The sequence below is a fragment of the Haplochromis burtoni genome, unplaced genomic scaffold (genome assembly GCF_018398535.1).
Source record: "Haplochromis burtoni strain Fernald_Lab_line unplaced genomic scaffold, NCSU_Asbu1 Contig_131, whole genome shotgun sequence".
NCBI classification, from domain to species: Eukaryota; Metazoa; Chordata; class Actinopteri; order Cichliformes; family Cichlidae; genus Haplochromis; species Haplochromis burtoni.
Window position 1 is genome coordinate 528,533 of NW_024582492.1, and position 18,968 is coordinate 547,500.

Consider the following 18,968-nt stretch of genomic DNA (forward strand, 5'->3'; position numbering starts at 1 on the left):
AGAAGCTGAACATACGACTCAAAATGAAGGCATCAGTGAACCCGCCTGTTCCATACATTATGACGAATAGGTCTCCTTTAAATCCATATTTTCCCCCGCTGATGTCTTCGGATCACCTGTCAGAGGAGGAACATGCGCGGTGGGCATCAGAGCTGAGAGGCTGGTGGAAAACCTGCGTGAAAACGTCAAGTGTCACAAAGCGGAAGTCCAATTCCGCTTCACTATAAAGGCATCCAAATGTCATAATTGAAGATGAGACGTTTAAGGATGAATTGGTTTCTTTTTTTCTTTCATTTTCATTTACGAGCCTTACTAATCCGTTTTTAACCTTCACTAGTCCAAATTCGTCGTTGTGTGCTCAGTGTACGTTTTAAATGCCCAGTAAAAAACGCTTTCCTTTCCTCTTCATTTTGATTTTATTTTGTAAGACTGTACCGGAAACCAGCTTTTGTGGCTGTGAGCGGTTGTAAAAACGGAGACCCCTCTTACGGAAAACTGTGGTTAACTGTGCTGTAGCTACAGCTGCAGAGATGCGAGGGACAGAAAAACGTCGAGAAAGGAAACAGAGGGCAACACCGAAGCTGAACGTAAAGTAACCGCCGTCACAAATCATCTGAGATGTTTCGAGAAACCGAGGAGCAGCATCTTCGCAGCGCTTTCTCCCGCTGGAGATAAAAAACCGAGAAGAGGATCGCGCATTGATCCGAGAACAGGGGGACGGGAGGGGCCGATCATGGGGAACGAAGCGAGCCTTGAAGGAGGCGAGGGGCCGCCGTCTGGGCTACCCGAGGGGCTGGCACCTGACGGGAAGGGGGGCTTTTACCGGGTCTCAGACGGGACACCGGTCAACCTGAGTGAACTCAGCGAGGAGCAGAGGCGGCAGCTCTCCGCGGCGATGTCAAGGGCGCAAGGCAGGCAGCCCGGAGGCGCGGCGGCTGGACGAAGGCAGGGAATTTAAACCGCATTTATGATGCACTTCAAATACCCACACTAACCAGGCCATTTTATACGACACGGAGAGAGGATGGGCACGAGTGGATGTGTTGTGGTTGTGTGAAGCATCGTTTGGGAATCTCTGAGATGCTCTAAAGGAGGCAGAGAGCCCGATCACGCCCATTAAAAAAAAAAAAAATCATGTCAACCGCTCCAAGAAATGATTCCCTTCTTAGAGCTCGCTCTTATGGATAATCACCGAGATCTGGTGATCTGCATGGCTGAGAGTGATGTCTATGTTGGCAATTAAGTCGTACAGCCATTCGCGCTTCTAACGCAGACATGCAAGTCTCATTTTAACCCAGCAAACGATTTGAGTGTATGTGTGTGTGTTCCGTATTAAGAAGTATACAGTATTGGTCACTGTTTATGTGTGGTATGTGCGTAAGAGACACACCTCCAGTATTTATGCGAAATTTTCGAAATGCCTGCTGGGTAAGAAAATCTGTCGTGCCCAGTGTGTTTTTCTCCGATCGAACGATGCCTTAACACCCAGCTAAAAACAAACCCGACACCGTCAGCCGTGAATGCGCGCCCCGGTGTCGCCAATTAAACGTTTACCCCTGAATTTCACCGAATTGGATTTTAACCGATGGTGTCGTGGAGGAGGAGTGGGGGGTGGGGGATGCTTGGTTGTGAAACTGGGGTGTAGAAAACTGCCGACGAAAACAATATGTAGATTTGGGTTTTACGTAATGTTTATCACGGTGAAAGGTTTGTGAATAAGTGTGGGATAAAATGCCAAGATTTGCCTTACTAATTGGCTCCAGCGGGAGGGGGGGGGGGTATTTATATCTGAGCAGAGGCTGAGAGTGGGGGGAGGGGGCACGTCAATATTAATATGACTATAAATAGAACAGAACAGGCGTTAATGTCATCACTCATATATGTCTTCGCAGCTGAACGTTTAACTAAGTCGGGTTTCATCCTCTGTTGTGGACACATCTGCCCTGGAATGAGGCTGATCGCTGTCCGTGGTCCTGAAATCCACGATCCAGCGGGCTGGCTCACAGCAAGCATTGCGCCGCCACTACTTTTCACTGTTTGCTCTGCTCTTAAAGTACCCCCACATAGCCTGTGCTCACTATAAAATAATCACATGTATTCATTACTGCATTAAACTTTATTGCCTGAGGATGTAATTTAATAATGGCCAAAGCCTCAGAGACTTTAAAACAGCAGAACCAATATATCTCGGCTGTATGTTGCATACACACGGTGATACAATAACAAACAGTATCCAGTCGGTCCATTAGCACATTGATGCATTTCTCTAAATATCCTGCAGTCCTTTGGCTAGGCTTGTGCTTACTGCATGTTGCCTCTCAGTCTGAGCTAACAAACGCGTCTCAGCTTACCCCTGTGGAGCCAAGCGTCTCCCCTCTCTATCTCAACAATCTACACTCCCATGTCATTCAACGGTATTCACTTTCCTGTCAGCTTTACCCCAGGGCTACTCACTACACATTTTGTGCTCACTGATGTGTTGAATAGGCCTGAGAGCTACGGGCTTAGCTTGTGTTATTAGCAGAGGGATGCTACAGGTTTTGTTGTTGAAAGGATTAATAGCATAGCATGCAAACAGTCCAAGAAAAAAAGGAGATGATAAATGTTCCTATCCTCTGTAATTCACAATATTATTGGAAAAAGGAAGCTTTATTAAGCATTAATGTACGCGTAACTAAGACAAAAGGCTCAGGTAGATGTTAAAGCGTGTGATGCTGATGTGATTGGGTTTTTTTTAGCGTTTGTTCAGAAAATGTGTTGGAGTGTCAAAGTGAATATGAATGATTCAAGCAGAAACAATAACACAAATGAGTTGTTTTTCAGGGACATTGCACATTTATCTGAAGCTCCATAAATGTGTTAATTTCAGCCAAAAGAAAATTTTCAACTGTCGCCAGATGTTGGTTTGTTCTCTAAAAATACAAAGATTAATGGATGAAGGTGGAGTTGAAGTGGATTTTGGAACTATCCAGATATTAAAGTCTTCGTTTCCAGTTAGGTGTTATTATCTATCTAACAGATAAACCTATCTGTGTCTGTTTTCTTTCTTCCAGACCATCAGAATCTGACGCACAGCAGCGTTCCCAGCAGGTAGGAGCCTCCAGGGGCCCAACAGGTCTTAGCAAAAGCCGAACTGTTGACGCCTTCAACCAGGGTCCACTCGGAAAGCCCACACCAGGCCGCAGCCCTTCGTCTCTCAGCCTTTTTGAATCAAGATTCCGGCAGGAGCCAAAAGACCCTGAGACCAAGTCATCCGGCATGTTTGGCTCCAGTTTTCTCAGCGGGGCCAACCCCCTCAGCGCTGTATCTTCTATGACTTCGTCTGTCTCCTCCTCCATATCCTCCATGGGTGATACTGTCAACATTCCCAAATTTGGACTGTTTGGGGATGAAGAGGAGGAAGGCTTGCCTGCAGCTTCTGAGTCCAAGCAGGGAGGGAAGCCACAAGGGAAAGGCCCACAGCAAGGGCCAGGTCCGAAGGGACCACAGCAGGGAGGACCCCAGAAACAGAGTCAGGGCCCTCCTGGACAGGGAGCAAAGCCAGGACAAGGACCCCCTGGTCAAGGACCCAGACAAGTTCAGGGACCACCAGGCCAAGGGCCAAAAGCAGGCCAACGTCCTCCTGGCCAAGCACCACCAGGGCATCAGGCCCCCAGACCAGGTCAGGGACCACCGGGTCAAGGCCCACCAGGGTCACAGGCACCCAGACCAGGTCAAGGACCCCCAGGTCAAGGAACCAAACAGGGAGCCCCTCTCCAACAAAAAGGTGGTCTGCCACCACAGCAACAACAACAACAAGGACCTGGGAAACCTGGACCCAAACAGCAAGTGCCACAAGGGCCTGGTGCACATCCTGAAGCCCCAGGAAAGACTGCTGGGCCCCCTATTAAGCAGGGAACTGGAAAGCCTGCAGCTGGGATCTGCCCACTATGTAAAACCACCCAGCTGAACGTTGGATCTAAGGATCCACCTAATTACAATAACTGCACTGAGTGTAAGAACCAGGTCTGCAGCCTGTGTGGATTCAGCCCCCCAGACTCAGCGGTAAGACACGACTGTTCATTCTTTTCTTTTTTATTAATTTTTTTTCCTCGAACCCCTTTCTTGTCATGAAGACTTTAAAAGCGTTATCACACCTTGTATAACATCCCAAATGATTCATTTCATGTCAGCACCCACAGATCTGTGCTTTCCAGACATCTAAAGGTAAAAAAAAAACATGTATAATTCCTATGTTAGTATACTGGCATTTAACTAATATTACACAATCTAGTTTATGTTATGATGACAGTGTGTGGAAAAGGCCAAGTATCATTCGATTTTATGTCAGTGAAACATCAGTTTTTCTGGGGTTTTTTAATAAATATAATCTGCCAGTAGGAAGACTTCTTGGCTCTGCATTTAAATCACCATAAAATGACTAGTCAAACCAATTTGTAAACAATGGAAGTTAGCGTCCTCATCCTAAATAGACCAACAAAGAAAAAATGATTGCAGCATACAAAAGAAGTCAAGATAACTAGCCAAGGTGCACATCTTTGCGCTGAAGCTGAATTCAGCGCTCGCCTGTTAACAGCATATCGCTGTTCCGTGAGCCTGGCAGAAGGAGCGCATTTAATAAGAGTTGCAGACGATTTGAGGAACAGAGGGACCATATGGACCCAGGGAATGTTGATCAAGGTGACTCATGTCATGGCCACAGGAAGATACTGTGCCAGCCGTGAGGACACTCAGTCACACATGGACTGTAAACGCTAGTGGGCCATGATCATAGCAGAGCAGAATGGCTGGTTCCGTCTGCTCGAGTTTCTTCTTGGGATCGGCTGATGTGCGTAATAACACTGGGGATAGTTCAGAAGGCACATTTTTAAAACAAGAGGCTTTGATTTTTGGGTGCATGTTTAGACAGACACTAGGAGGAAGTCCACCAAGGGTGTATACAACTCTTAGAGCGTGCTTCTATCGCTGCAAGTGGCAGCTGATACAATAATATATCAGCACCTACGTTTATTACTCTTATCTGCAACAGACTCTACACAGCTTTGCCATTTATACTTGGGTTGTTCTTCGAAAGCCAGCGTATTTGCATATGTTGGACGGATTGATCTGTTTACATTTACGCAATAAATAGGCGACCATTACACACAAAAATACGCACACTGCTCTACGCTACAAATACAAATACACATTCTTCTAGATAGCGATCAGCCTGTCAGCACTGACCCTTTTGAACACTGTACTTTGCACACAGTGGAAACCAAGGAGATAGCCAAACACTGAACAAAGAGCTCTCTGCTGTAAACCCAGCTTTTTTAAGAACAGGTGTTGATAACTCCTGTATGGTGTAAACAAAGGCAACAAAAGACAGCCAGTTATCATCAACATATAGACCACCTGTAATAAAGCTACTATAACCTGGCATTGATGCATGAATAGTATTTGCTTTTTTTGACTGATTAGTATTTGTGTAAATGTTGTTGATGAAAAAACAGGAATTAGCATCCTTTGAGATGCAAATTATTTGGTTGTGTCTTTTATTTGCGATTAAAGTTAGTTATTGGGCATATACTGTACTTACACTTGTCACTGGTGCATCTAACTAATGCTTTGTTTGTATCTTTTCTTTCATGCACAGGGTAAAGAGTGGCTGTGTCTGAACTGTCAGATGCAGCGAGCCATGGGAGGAATGGATCCCCCTGGTGTGACGAAGCCCAAGCAAGGCTCCGCCCCACCCTCTCCTCAGAGACAGGCATCGGGAAAACCTGGAAAGCTCCTGATAAAACAGCAAAGCACCTCCGACCAAGGGTTAACACCACCAACCACACCAAGGCAGAAATCCCCAGGTCCTACCTCTCCAGGACCACTTTCACCAGGCTCCTCAGTCGCGGGATCCCCCAAAATCGACCCCAAGACAGGTCGCCCCATTATTCAGAAGTCCAGTCCTCAGCAGTCCCCAGCTAAACCCAAGCAGGAATCAAGCTTCTTTGGAGGGTTGGGAGGTATCAGTTTAGGGGGGCTCACAGATGCAGCTAAGCCACCAGCAGCTGCTTCACACGCTGCTGAGTCAGTCACGGGAAAACTGTTTAGTGGGTTTGGTGGGTTGATGGAGTCGTCGAAGCCTCAGGCCCAGGCTGCTCCAAAACAGGAGGAATCTGTTGCTGGGAAGTTGTTTGGAGGTTTTGGAGGCTTGACAGAGTCCACTAAACCTCCTGCAGCCACATCTCAAATGTTTAGCTTTGGATCATCCCTCTTGAGCTCAGCCACCAGTCTTGTCACGGGAGAGGAAGATAAAGCAAAGGGTTCACCTCCTGGGTCACCACCTGACTCCCCTGCAGACTCTGGTCCCGGTTCACCACCTGACTCCCCCCTCTCTGGCCCTGGCTCTCCCCCTGATTCAGACTCTGCTCCTGAAACACCGCCCCCTAAGACCAAGAAACCCCCCAGAACCATTTCTGTGGAGCGGGAAGAGAAAGCCCCGGAAACCAAACCTGTGCCCGCTTCAGCTCCAGCGACGAAGGAAAACTGCCCTCTGTGTAATGTGGAGCTAAACGTTGGCTCGACAGACACGCCCAACTACAGCCTCTGCACCGAGTGCAAGAAGACAGTGTGCAATCTGTGTGGATTCAATCCTACTCCTCACTTAGGAGAGGTAAGAAACCCTTATCATTGTTGCTGTTTTCTTACGCCCCTACAGCTTCCTGCGCTCTCAGCACCGTGCACCTACTGCTAATTTATGCATTCTGGTCTATATAAATAGAACACAAACATCCTCTAGATGTTTCGTTGAAATAGGTCACAGTAGAAATACAATTAGGACTATTCAGTTGAACGTTTTCCCCACTAGCATCTTGCAAAAATACCCTTTATTTCTTCTTTTAAGTCTATTAGTTTGACTCAGATAGACAGTGTAATGGCATCTGCACATATTTGACTGCTGAATTAATGGATGTGGTCAATTATGCAGCGTTTAAAAAAATCTGTAAGCCTCATTACTGTCAAGCTTTCTTTAGCTGAGAGCGCGGCCAGACACGTGAAGATAAATAGCTTTTTTGGAGGACTCATCATCAAAGAGCACTTGACTGAACACTGTGTGTCTGTATATGTGTGTATTTGGCTGTGTGCGCTTGTGTGGTCATGTGTAGCGAATGCACGCTTTCCTTTATATAGAGCAGTCTTTAATTGTGAAACTGGATACATGCGACTTGGTAAATCTGTAAATGCCAATGCTTATTTGTCTGCTTTTCAGCATGTGAAAGCATCTCCAACCAGTCACTTCCAGCCTGGTTATCTATCAAGGTGCGGGGACAGGTTTGCTGGTGTTTTCCATGTGTTGTTCCATGTGGAAGCAGCACTGTGAGACCGTGCTTTGAGTTCCACACAGCAGATGGTACTCTGTGGTGTCGAATCAGTATATAATGGGAACAGAGGCCAAAAAGTGCTTTTGGTTGAGCAGTTTCCCAGCATGCAGGCAAAGCATAGTCACATATGCTGCACCCACGTGAACATGTGAATTGTCCCAATTTTGTTTATAGCGTATCTGAGTCACATCTCACAATTAGATCAAACATCCATTGAGAACTAAAGTATAACATAACTAAAGCTAGTGGTCACTTGGGATGGCTAATATCCTCTTGACATGGTCATGCCACTCAGAGCGCAAACACATGTTTGCCAGGCCGAAGCCGTATCCTGGTTTCACGTGATAACTGCTTTGTTAGGTCAAGGTTTGGTAATCTGCTGTGTATTTCTGGCTCTAAGCTGAGAATGAGCTTGTGAACGCTGCCAGTTCAGAGGCAGTTTGACATTATGAAAAATATCCTTATTCCCATTTTCCCATTCTGCTTTCATATCTGTCTGTTAAAGAAAATGCTACAGCCAGCAATCCCAGGAGTCTCCTGGAGTTTGGCACACAAACAACCTTTAAACAGGGAGTTTCTGTGTTTACACTCAAGTTTTTGCACCCACCCCTCACTCCCATGTCTGGCAGTCCAGTGACGAGAGTCCACAAGCAGGTCGCGGTCACATCTACACTCCCCTTTTATATATGACCACTATTAGTTTACAGTGGTGACAGGACTATTAAAGTTTTTGTACTGTTGTCGTCTTCTGAAGCTCGGATTTTTTTTAATTGCACATGCTTGCTGGGAGACTGAGGAGCTGAATCACTTAATTGAGGCCAAGCATGGAGGGGGAAATGTAATTACAAAGGCGAGATGGGCATTCAAGCCACTGATGCTCTAATTGGACATAGATTAGTCCTCTTAACATCCTCTTTTCTTGAAGCCCGACTCCGTTTTGTTTTTAGGACAGGCGTAGCTAGAAATTCTTACGGCGAGGGATGACTATTTCTTTCTCTTGCAGGGCTGAATAAGACACATACGTTGAATAAAAATGAAAGGTTCTGACTGAAGTTGTGACCAAGCTTTTGAAGGTTTGGCATAAAAGACACGCACACACACGGCACCTAGGTTGAGTCATCTGCCCCCTACGTAGTACGCCTCACTCGTGTGTCATTCGCTGCCATAATGTCGGCTTTCAGCGAGGGTTTAGTTGCTGACGTGAGTGGTGCAGAGTGTGTGGCGAGTGTGTGTACGTGTGTGTGGGAGGGGACAGTTTGTTTAATTTGTGAGAATGTCGAGCTATTGACATTTGGCTGAGTAGGCTCAGGTGAGCCTTCACACTTCAGGAGAGTTGCTTCTTTTAGTGTGTTTTTGTTCTCACGGTGTGCATGTGCAAGGATTAGAAATAAGGCATTTCAGGGTCTGTTTGCTAAAAATGTGTCATTTTGTTGAAATATTGAAGGGTGAGCGTCCATCTGACTGTAATGTGTCAGCATGTGTAGCCATAATCTCTGTGTCCTGAAAGGATTTAAAGGGCAACAGGAAGTCTGCCATTTCTGTTGAGGCGTGAGCCCCGACTCAGGTGTTTCTGCTTAATCCCATCAATATGAGTTGTGAAAATAGCCACCCTGGAAGGAAAGGCACTCACCTTAATGTGTTTTCTCTGTTGCTTGCTTTCTTTCAAACGCAGCTCCCTTCCTTGCATTTTTGTCCTATTTTCTCTGTCTTTTTTGTATTTCCCACTCTTTTGTATTCTTGGTCTTATCCTTATAAGACAAAGAACGACTTTCCTAATACCTGCGTTTTTAAAGACAGTGTATTCTCTATGAGAACCCTCCCTGAACAGTGCTATCCCCCTGCTTTTACCAATGGGGCCCCCTTTGAAGTAGGGAAAGTGTGTAAATGTGTGTCTGCTGCTCAGCAGTGTTACTTTAGCTCAGGCTCCATGTCATATTGTCCTTATCAGTAATGAGTGTGCTTTTTGAAGGAGCCTTACGTAAAATGGGAAGTGCAAATCAGAGAGTCAGAGCTAAGAGTAGAGTTGTGAGTTACACTCTGTGTCACCTCCACCTACATAAACCAACGAGATTTCCACCTTTTTTATTTGAATTCTGCAGAAGGTAATCTGTGGTTTTGAAATTGAACATATTAATGTAATGTTCATACTAGGGTTGGGCGATATGTAAAAAATTTTCCAACCGACACTCGTCAGTCCAATAATCGACGATGGGCGATATATTCGCGCATGGGCAGACATTTTGATGGGCGGAGCAATGTAATCATGCATGTACTGATTTGTGCCTTTACAACTCAGAAGTCCAAACATGGACAAACTTAACTTAACAGGTCATCACAATTAACGCAATTAAAAATTTTAACGCGCTCAACCCATCTGGAGCGCAGAATGAACAAACTTTGGACAAAGTGCCCGAAATGTGTTGACAGAGACATTTAAGGGATTTTGACTCAGTCTGCACTCCAGATGGGTTAATTGTTAATCGCGTTAGTCGTAATGACGGAGCGTTAATGCTGACAGCACTAAAAAAATATAAAGACGCCAATTTGGTATGAAAGAGGTAAACCTAAGGGTGTAACCACCCTCTGAGGAGGGTACATTTGCTCGCAGATGAAAGAGGGTGCCGTTAAAACAGCGCTATTAATATTTAATTTTTTTTCTGTTGACTGCTTCTGTTAGCTCCATCATTATTAGCAAACTTACTCATGGTCAAATGAATAAATAAATCGCCTTTGTAAAAACGATCGCCGATGGGCTCAGCCTATCATCGATTGTCGATATATTTGTCCAATCGCCCAACCCTAGTTCATACTCTTAATGCATTTGGACTATGTCAATACAAGCTCAAGTTCAAACCAGGAATCAGAATGGCGAAGAAAGGAGATTTAAGTGACTTCAAACATGGTGCTTTGAAGTCCAGGAGATCAGCTGAGTATTTCAGCTGATCTACTGTGGGGTTTACAGAGAATGGTCCAAAAAGGAGAAAATATATAGTGAGCACAAGGCCTCTGGGTGTAAATGCTTTCTTGATGTCAGAAGTCAGTGAAGAATGGCCAGACTGGTTCAAGTTGATAGGAAGGCAACAGCGATTCGCTCATTAGATCCAAAGTATGCAGAAGAGCATCTCTGAATGTGGAACACATCAAATGCTCCAGCAGCAGGAGACCACACCATGTACCACTCCTATCAGCTAAAAACAGGAAACTAAGGGTTCAGTTCTTACGAGCTCATCAAAATTGGACAACAGAAGGAGAGATGTTGCCTGGAACGACGAGTCTCGATGTGTACTTCAACATTCAGATAGCAGAGCCAGAATTTGGTGTCAACAACATGAAAGCATGCTGCTTTATATCAACTGCTGTGGCTGGATCCTGGAGGTGTGATGGTGTGGGGTATATTTTATTTGCACACTTTGGATCCATTAACAGCAAATGAATATCATGTAAACACTACAGCCTGCCCGAGTATTGTTGTTGACAACGTCCATTCCTTTACGACCACAGAGAGGATCATCGGCTGGTGGATGCTTCCAGCAGGATAATGCACCATGTCACAAAATCACCTTAAGCTGGTTTCTTGATCTCAACTGGCCACAGTACACTCTACCAGCGAGCCTTGTTTAGATAAATTAAATATGAAAAGATGTATAAAAACATATAAACGAGAGTTATGAAGATGCATGGTGTTTCCTCTTTTTTTTTCTTTTTCCCCCCACTTGACATTGGCCAACATCTACAAGATTATGCTTTGCTATCCTGTATCAACTGCTCTCCCTAACTTAATTATTAAATACTTTTTGGCTGTTGGTTAATGTATCCTAGAAACTGAACTGCTTTATTCCAGTTTGCCATTTTTGTATTTAGTCACAACTACAAGATTTTAAAAAGTCGTCATCCTGGAAAATGAATAAGCAATGATCATAAAGTGTTGAGTACACCTATTTTTGTGGAATTGTGGAAAGAAATAGTTTAGGATTTTGGTAAGTAGGTCACCCTTGTCTGCTGTCAAACTGACATTCGGGTTAGGAGGCTAGCATCACTTTCTTCTCAAGATTTGTTTAGCCTCAAAGAGAGTAAGCAGAGCAAAATGCAAATGCTAGGCTAGTGGTTTCTTGGCGCAAAAGTAAACACTTCCTTATTTATGACATAAAGATGTCATGAATCTGCTCCTCTGGGTCAGACAGGAAAGGATCATTTCAGATTGTTTCGTTAACTTCACCTCTCTTAATATCTGCTTAAGTTAAGCCGTTAGTTTAGGCTTGTAAAGTTTCGGTTAAAACCAAAAAGCCACTTGAGCGCTAGGTCCCCGTGTTGGGCATCCTCATGTTTCTAAAACCTTAGTCTGCATTTATTGCAATGTGTTTCCCGTGTCCTCCTTCCTCATTGTTATTCTGCAATCGTGCCCACGCCTCCGCCCACAGTCTGAATCCTCTTGAGTCTGCACAGCCAGATAAAGGCTCGCTCCGTGGTCATACATACACTTATGCACATGCTTGAATATGCTTCTGTGTAGCGCTTGGTATCTCTGAACCCCCCCCTGCTCCAAACTTCTGCCTTATTTAAGTCACACGTCATTGCAGAATCCAGATATTAGATGATTCTGTTGTTTACAATACTTAGAAACTAACCACAGTTATATATCACAGTTATAAAGCTTTCAATCCGCTCCATACAGTCCAGTTGCTCTCACAGCTCTCCCATCAGTTGGTCAGGAGGCTGAAGCATACAAAAATAGCCACAGCCACCAAAGAGAGCCACAAAGAGGAGAGGGAGAGAGAGAGAGAGGGGAGAACACAAGCAACTGCAGGGCAGCCCCCCCCCCCTCCCTCCTCAACACTCCCTTTTGTAGCTCTTTGTGTTCCCTCTTTCATATTCACTCCTTTAACTGTGTATTTTCTTATGCCGCACCAGGCAACCCACAGAGACCCGCACATGGCCACATTGGAAGGCTGTGAGGGTATTTTTAGACATTAAGGTGAATGTGTGTGTCTGCGTGTGTGTTTGCGGATGTGTTTTGGTTGATTTTGTTGGCACCTGAATAAGAATATATCTCACAAGTTAAACTGATTTTATTTATTTATTTTTACTGAGAAATGCATCTAGCAAGTTGCTGTCTCAGTTGCCATATTAACAGATCTTACACCTTGGTTAGGCTATGAATGGTAGATCCTTCCTTTTTATATAGAACCCTTCATGCTCTATTCTAGAAGAAATTCTAATGATCTCCTTTCGAATTTGCAGTTTTCAAAATTTATTTTAAATGCTTAGCAAGACTTAAATTTTCACCACCAAGCGAATACGTCAAGTGTGCCAGCAGTGGGGCCTCATCACACTGAGAGCAAAGGACAGGCAAGCAGAGACACATGAAGACACAGATTCTGGCACTTGCCCCTTGTTGTCAGCACTGCAACACGTGCTTTTACTTCACCAGCAGGGAAGGGTCTAATTTGGATAAAGCAGAAAGTTGGTTTTGTGGATTTTGGACTATCTCAGTCTGACTATTAAATGACCTTAAGTGGGTGAGGGGAAACAGCTTAGCTTCACCTGTGAAAAAATCATTTTCATGCATTTTTTGAAAAAAAAAAAAAAAAAAAGGCAAGAGGATTAACTTTTATCCCACGTTTAAAGTGGTCCCTTTCATCTTTATTGGAGAATATAGGTATTGGTAAAGGAAGAGCAGTTGGAGGGAGCTACCTTGACTGACAAGTTATAAGAAATAGACCAGAAACTTCACAAGCGTCTTTTTATGATTTTGTTTTTTAATTAAAATGTCAAATATTAAAACCACAGTCTTCTTTTTAAGCATGAAATGAAAGTAAGAGAGCACTGAGATGAAAAAACACGCAGACAGATAACATTTCATTGCAGAATGGAGGAGGACAGGCCCAAAGCAGAGGCGAGAGGAGACAAGAGATATGGTTGTGACAGAAAGAGGAATCCCATGGGGGGGTGGAGGAGGAAAGGGGTGTCACAAAGGATATGGGTGCCAGCCCATGCTGCCCTAAGCAGTGCAGACCATGACAACCTGACTGTTGCGGTTTGTTTTAGCACTCGTGACTCACGCCTGCGAGTCACATGAACAGCACCTGTGGGCAGAATTGACTGTCAGGCAGAAAATATGATAATGCAAGAATCCTAACATAATATAAGATTTTATTCATGTATAGGAAACAGCCAGCCCTAGTTATGCCAACATAAAAATGGTTGTGCACTATATTGTCGTGCTAATAGATTCTGGAGGTCAAATTGTGCCTCTTTCTTTTGCATTGCCTGAAAAAAAAAAATCTGTCATATGCTGAGACATCGGTGTAATATGCAGGCATTTCTGGCTTTTGTCTTGAATTGTGTCTCTGTCGTGAGTAATGTTTGTTAGAATACACACTTTTCTTTTTGCAAGTTTGAAGGAAACATGTAATTGGAGTATAACCAATATTGCACTTGTGACTTAAAGGTGATTGTGTGGTTTGCTTTAAAAAAAGAGAGTTGAGTATGTGGGTTGTGGGTATGTGGGCTGCCAAATAGCTTATTTTGCTATTGATTGTTGTTTGTTGTCGTTTATTGCATTGGATGATTGAAGTCTGAAGAAACAAGACAAATTGCCAACTTAACAATTTATTCATTTAACAAACAGGGGCGTCAGTAGAATGTGGAAAAAACCTTACACAGCCCCAACAGCAAGGCACCTCATCCTCGTGGTGGTCACCAGCATGGTAACACACTGTTAGTCAAAAGCTCCAAGCTCAAGCTAATCCCATAAGTGTTAAGTGGCCTTGACCCTCTGATCAACTGCAAGAGGCAAAATCTGGACTCATTGCTGGACATAAAGTTTCTCTACATATTCAGGTTCCACTAGAGTTTGGCTGTCTGCAGTCTATCCCAGATTGTCTGGGTAGAGAACAGTCGGCTATAACATCCTCCAAACCTGTACTGTAGAAGACTGCCTATGGTTCTTGACTGCCGACAGGGTGAGGGAACTGTCTTCTTGTGTTGTCGTCTTCTTGGGACGTCCACTTCACGGCCTGTCTCTGACATCCTGATTATATGGGATTTGGGCTTTAATTTGGAGATGGTAGCAGGGCTCACTCCAAATAATGCTGCAACTTGGGTTTGCAGAACACCAGCTTGCAGTTGCCCCATGGCACATGTCCTATTCAGATCAGTCAAACATAGCATTCTTGGAGCAGACACCAAGTGACCTCTGTAGAAGTGTCCATGCTCACAGGTACTGCTAACCAGGAACCTGGGGTACCAGAAGCTCAAAACAACAGTCAATGGCAGAATAAGCTCTTTGGCATAGGCAGAGAATATTTGGCAAGTTTTCATGGGTGTTACCCACATACTCAATCTTTGCTGCTTTGGGATGTGATGGAATAGGAAATTGGCTTCATGAATGTAAAGCCACAAATCTACCCGTGTGATGCTGTCATGTCGATATGGACCAAAATATCTGACAATCCAACAGTCAGCTATAGCGACTATATCAATGTTTTGAACTATAAAATCAAAATAATGACCTTGAAGAAACCAAAAACTCTTTATATAGCCGAGGGGATGTGCAGAGTAAAAACTTCTCTATAAAGATTCTTTCTTTGTTTTGAAATGTAATTCATAACTGCTGAAAGGAGCGAAACACTTGATTTAAAATTTGAACAAAGCCCTGTCACTTTTTTGATTTCGATAAGAAGCTGACTCATGCAGACAGTTTATGAGATAAACTAGATAAACAAACACAGATGCACACAGAATATGCACTGAAACTTCTCCCTGTCCTTAATCCCTAGGCTAGAAGTGTATATATATTGTGTCAAACCCACTTTAAAAACAGACTTTTTACACATCAACAAACACTTTGTCCTTCTCTCTTCCAGCTCGTCTTCATTCACCTTCCACAGTGGAATGAAATATTCTGACAGTATCGTCATGACAGAATTGAAACACTGAGGCTCTTTTCTGTCAACTGTCAGGTTTGATTTGAGTAAAAGATTTGTATTTATAATGGGATAATTGACCTGTTAAACCTTCATTTATCCAGGGAATATTCCTCAGTAGGCTTATACTTTGTCCTGCAACATTCTGCTTCACTAACATTTTGCTAAATGCATTCCCAGAGGATGGTAGCAGGATGGGACTTATTCAAATTCCCCACTCAGGTTTTGCTTCTTATTTTGTCATTAAAGCCTACAATCTCCTCGTCTCGAGCCCAGTTCTCAAACCTTAAGGCGATTACCACTCATGTAACGTTTACTTTCATGATTCATTTGAGAATTACATAAACATTTGTGCATGTAAGTGTGAATACAACACATTGAGACCACGATGTTAACATCCTTAACGCGGAGACACCGATTAGAACAAAGATCTTTTTTGGCTCGCAAAGGAGCTGATGCTGTGATATGCTGCTTGCGGTCTAGTGAATTGTAATTAAGTTGGCCACTGAGCATGCTCATCAATGGGAAAAGGGCAGAGACTTCCAGATTTTAATTTGAGCTAGAGCTTTATGACAGAAACATGCACGAGCGGTGCTGCAAAAAGAGCATTAGTCTCTAGCCTTTTAACCTTATCATTCATATAGTGGATTATATTGTGTTTTTGCTAATTATCTGGTGATATACATCCAGATATCACCATTGTCAAGACATGTCATTCATTTGTGGGCTTAAATGTAAAATAACATTAATATTAAAATATTAAAGGAATAGACCCATAAATGTCCTTTTATTCCCCTTTCTTGCCAATACTTGACTGGAATAGGTAACCCCAGCAGGTGGGTAGCATTGGCTTAAGCACAAAGAATAGAAAGGGTGTGAAACAGCTAATCTGGCTCTTTCTGAAGGTGGCATATTTAACTTGCTAGCACCTAGAAACATCATCACGAGCACCTTTTATTTCGCTTGCTTAAGGAAAAATTACAGTGGTGGAAACAACTCCGATGCATCTTATTTTTAGAGAAATAGAGGGTGTTTTAGGGCATTTTACTTTTTAAAATCAGCTAACCAAGATGATGAGAGCAATGAGAGTAACCAGGATGAAAATGATCATCTCATCTTACTTGACATAAATACATGAGGCAAGTTAACTGCAATATGGAATTATCTCTCCAGTCTACATATGATAAAGGAAAACCTAATTAATGAAAAGACACTACAAAAAAAAAAGCTGATGAAGAGGCGTTAACCTGGAAGAATGGCAGGAACTTTTGCCAATGTATGTACAAATGACGTCAAAAACATTCACAATCTCTAGTGTAACATTTTAAAGTCATTCTGGGCAGTCACAAACTGCAGCTTGTCCTGTCCTCTTGGCAGTTGATTTGCAGATATACAGGGTGATAACGTTAAGCTTGTTGGCAGTAGCTGATGTTGAGTCATTTCCAATGGTCATTAAGCTCCTTCCCTTTACTGTTCAGCTTGTCCTTCAGTGTGCTGTATTATGTTCATTTTCTCCTTCTGCCTATAGCCTTGACTGTTATTCTCCCTACTTATCATCTTCCCCTCATTCTTTCATCCTGTCTTGCATCTAACCCAACATTATCAGTCTTTTTTCCACTGCCTCCCTTTCATCTGTTTTATCCATCTGTCCCATCTTCCTCTAAATCATCTGTTTAAAACGACGCTTCTGAAGTTCAGAGGAAAAGTCATAGAAAGAAATCTCATCAAAATGCACGAAAAGTATATGTATGTGTGGATATGTCCAAGAATGTGTAAAGTGCAGGCAGTGGTAAGAGGAAGCGACTTCACCAAGTCTGTGGGCCAAGCGCTGTCTAAATTTAGATGAGCCAAACCCTCATAGGATCCTTCGTGTTAATCAAAGAGCTGCGCCGACCTTCACAACACTCCTACTCTCAGTTGGAGACAATAACCTAACATGGGTATGGTCAGCCTCGTCCCAGCATCTGATTCCTGTCTGCGGTTTTCAGTTTGTCTTCTTTCTCCGTCCTTGGAGGAAGCCTGACGGAGATGGAAAATTTCTGAGTCTGTCATGATTCATTCATGTTTGAGCTCGTGCTTGTTTGAGAGCTTCATGTAGGAAGAGAGAGGGAGTTTGTATTTATTTTCCAAGGTTTTTTATGCTTTTTATCTGAGTATATGCATTTCAACAACATTGCCACAAATTCATCTTTGTGGGTGTTAGTGTTTGTCAGCTCTTTGGTGCCCACGTGATATCAGAAAATCCTTGACGGTGATGTGCGTGAGTGACTCCCTAGGTTACATGAATCATCCATGATGCGATTTGCAGAAGCCATCACAGCTATCTTACAGAGGCATGTCATATTTATTTGAAAGCTGATGTAGAAAAGATCATTATGTAAAAAATTCAGATTTTTTGGTTTTGTTTTTGTGGATAGATAAAGTACTGTGCAAAACTCTTCAGCCATCTTTCATTTCTCTATATTTAGTAAGGAAAATAGAAAGTAGGTCCAGCAGTCTATTGAAACATGACAACACACATGGAAGTAAAGGATAAAAGGCAGTTATAATGAAATAATGAAAGTCAATATTTGGTATGACCACCTTTATTTTTCCACACTTTTACCTGAACTCTCTTAGGTAAGATTCCTTTCAATTTCAAGTAGGTTTCAGGAATAGTTCTCCAGGCTCCTTGAAAGACATTTAAAGCTCTTCCTTGGATGTTGGCTGGTTTTTGTGTTGTTCTCTGTGAAAATAATTCCACACGGTTCAATAATTTTGAGGTCCGGGCCCGAGGAGGCCAATCCATGACTGACAGTGTTCCATTGTGGGCTTTTCTATCCTGGTATGCTTTTACTTCATTGGCAGTGTTTGGGATCATTGTCATACTGCTGCCAATCAGGCCCTTTCCAGGTGATCTTATATGGTGAATCAAATTGTCATGGCATGATCCCCAACAACCTCAAACCATGACATGACCATGGACCTCCACCATTTTTTCCAAAAAAAACAAGAAAAAAAGGTCAGGTACAAGACTGGACTGACAATGAGTGAAAAAACACCCAGTATCCAAATAAAAGCACTGCAAGACCTTCACTATTTCTCAAGACCACTTTAAAAAAATTTCTAATAAAATAAGAAATCAGCGGTAGCTCAGTAGTTTTGCACTGTAAACGGAGACCCTGAACGTTCTTCTTGGTTCTCGTGACATCACAAATTCTTGATGCAGTTTGAACTTCCCTAGTGTGTTCAACTCATTGGATTTGTGCTGATGTAGAAATAGTACAGGTAATATTCCCACTGAATTCCCAACAAGTAAGAAGTTCTCACCTGCTCTGCGTCATGCACACTCTAATCTGAAATAAGAAAGCAGCTAATGCCAACTACTTCCTGCTGTGAAACAGATTCTGGCCCTTTGTGATTTAGTCAGAGAATGGAAGCTGTCGATTGATGTTCATCATTTTTCATGTACATGGATATACAGTTGTCATACAGTCTGAGGCCAGTTTGTCCATTACACGCAAGTCTAAATGCACTAGTACAAAAAGACTGCTTTCGTGACTAATTCAGGTTTCACCACGAGATGAGATGGCTTGATTACGTGGTGAGTCTCAGAGAGTAGTGTAAGATTCTTGCTAATTTAGATGCTGTTTCATCACCCTGTAAATAGAATTTGTGATGACTTTGCTGAGACCTGTGAGAAATC

The 18,968-nt window shown here is 43.1% G+C and overlaps 1 protein-coding gene across 1 annotated transcript in view; it reads left to right on the top strand.

Annotated features, from left to right (window-relative positions):
- Window positions 1-424: 424 nt before the first annotated feature.
- Window positions 425-18,968, top strand: part of pcloa (piccolo presynaptic cytomatrix protein a) — a 56,849-nt gene continuing 38,305 nt past the window's right edge. Inside the window, exons 1-3 of the mRNA XM_005930255.3 lie at window positions 425-945; window positions 3,054-4,044; window positions 5,636-6,649. Coding sequence (XP_005930317.1) covers window positions 734-945; window positions 3,054-4,044; window positions 5,636-6,649 — 2,217 coding nt within the window. The 5' untranslated portion in view covers window positions 425-733. The remainder of the gene's footprint in view (window positions 946-3,053; window positions 4,045-5,635; window positions 6,650-18,968) is intronic.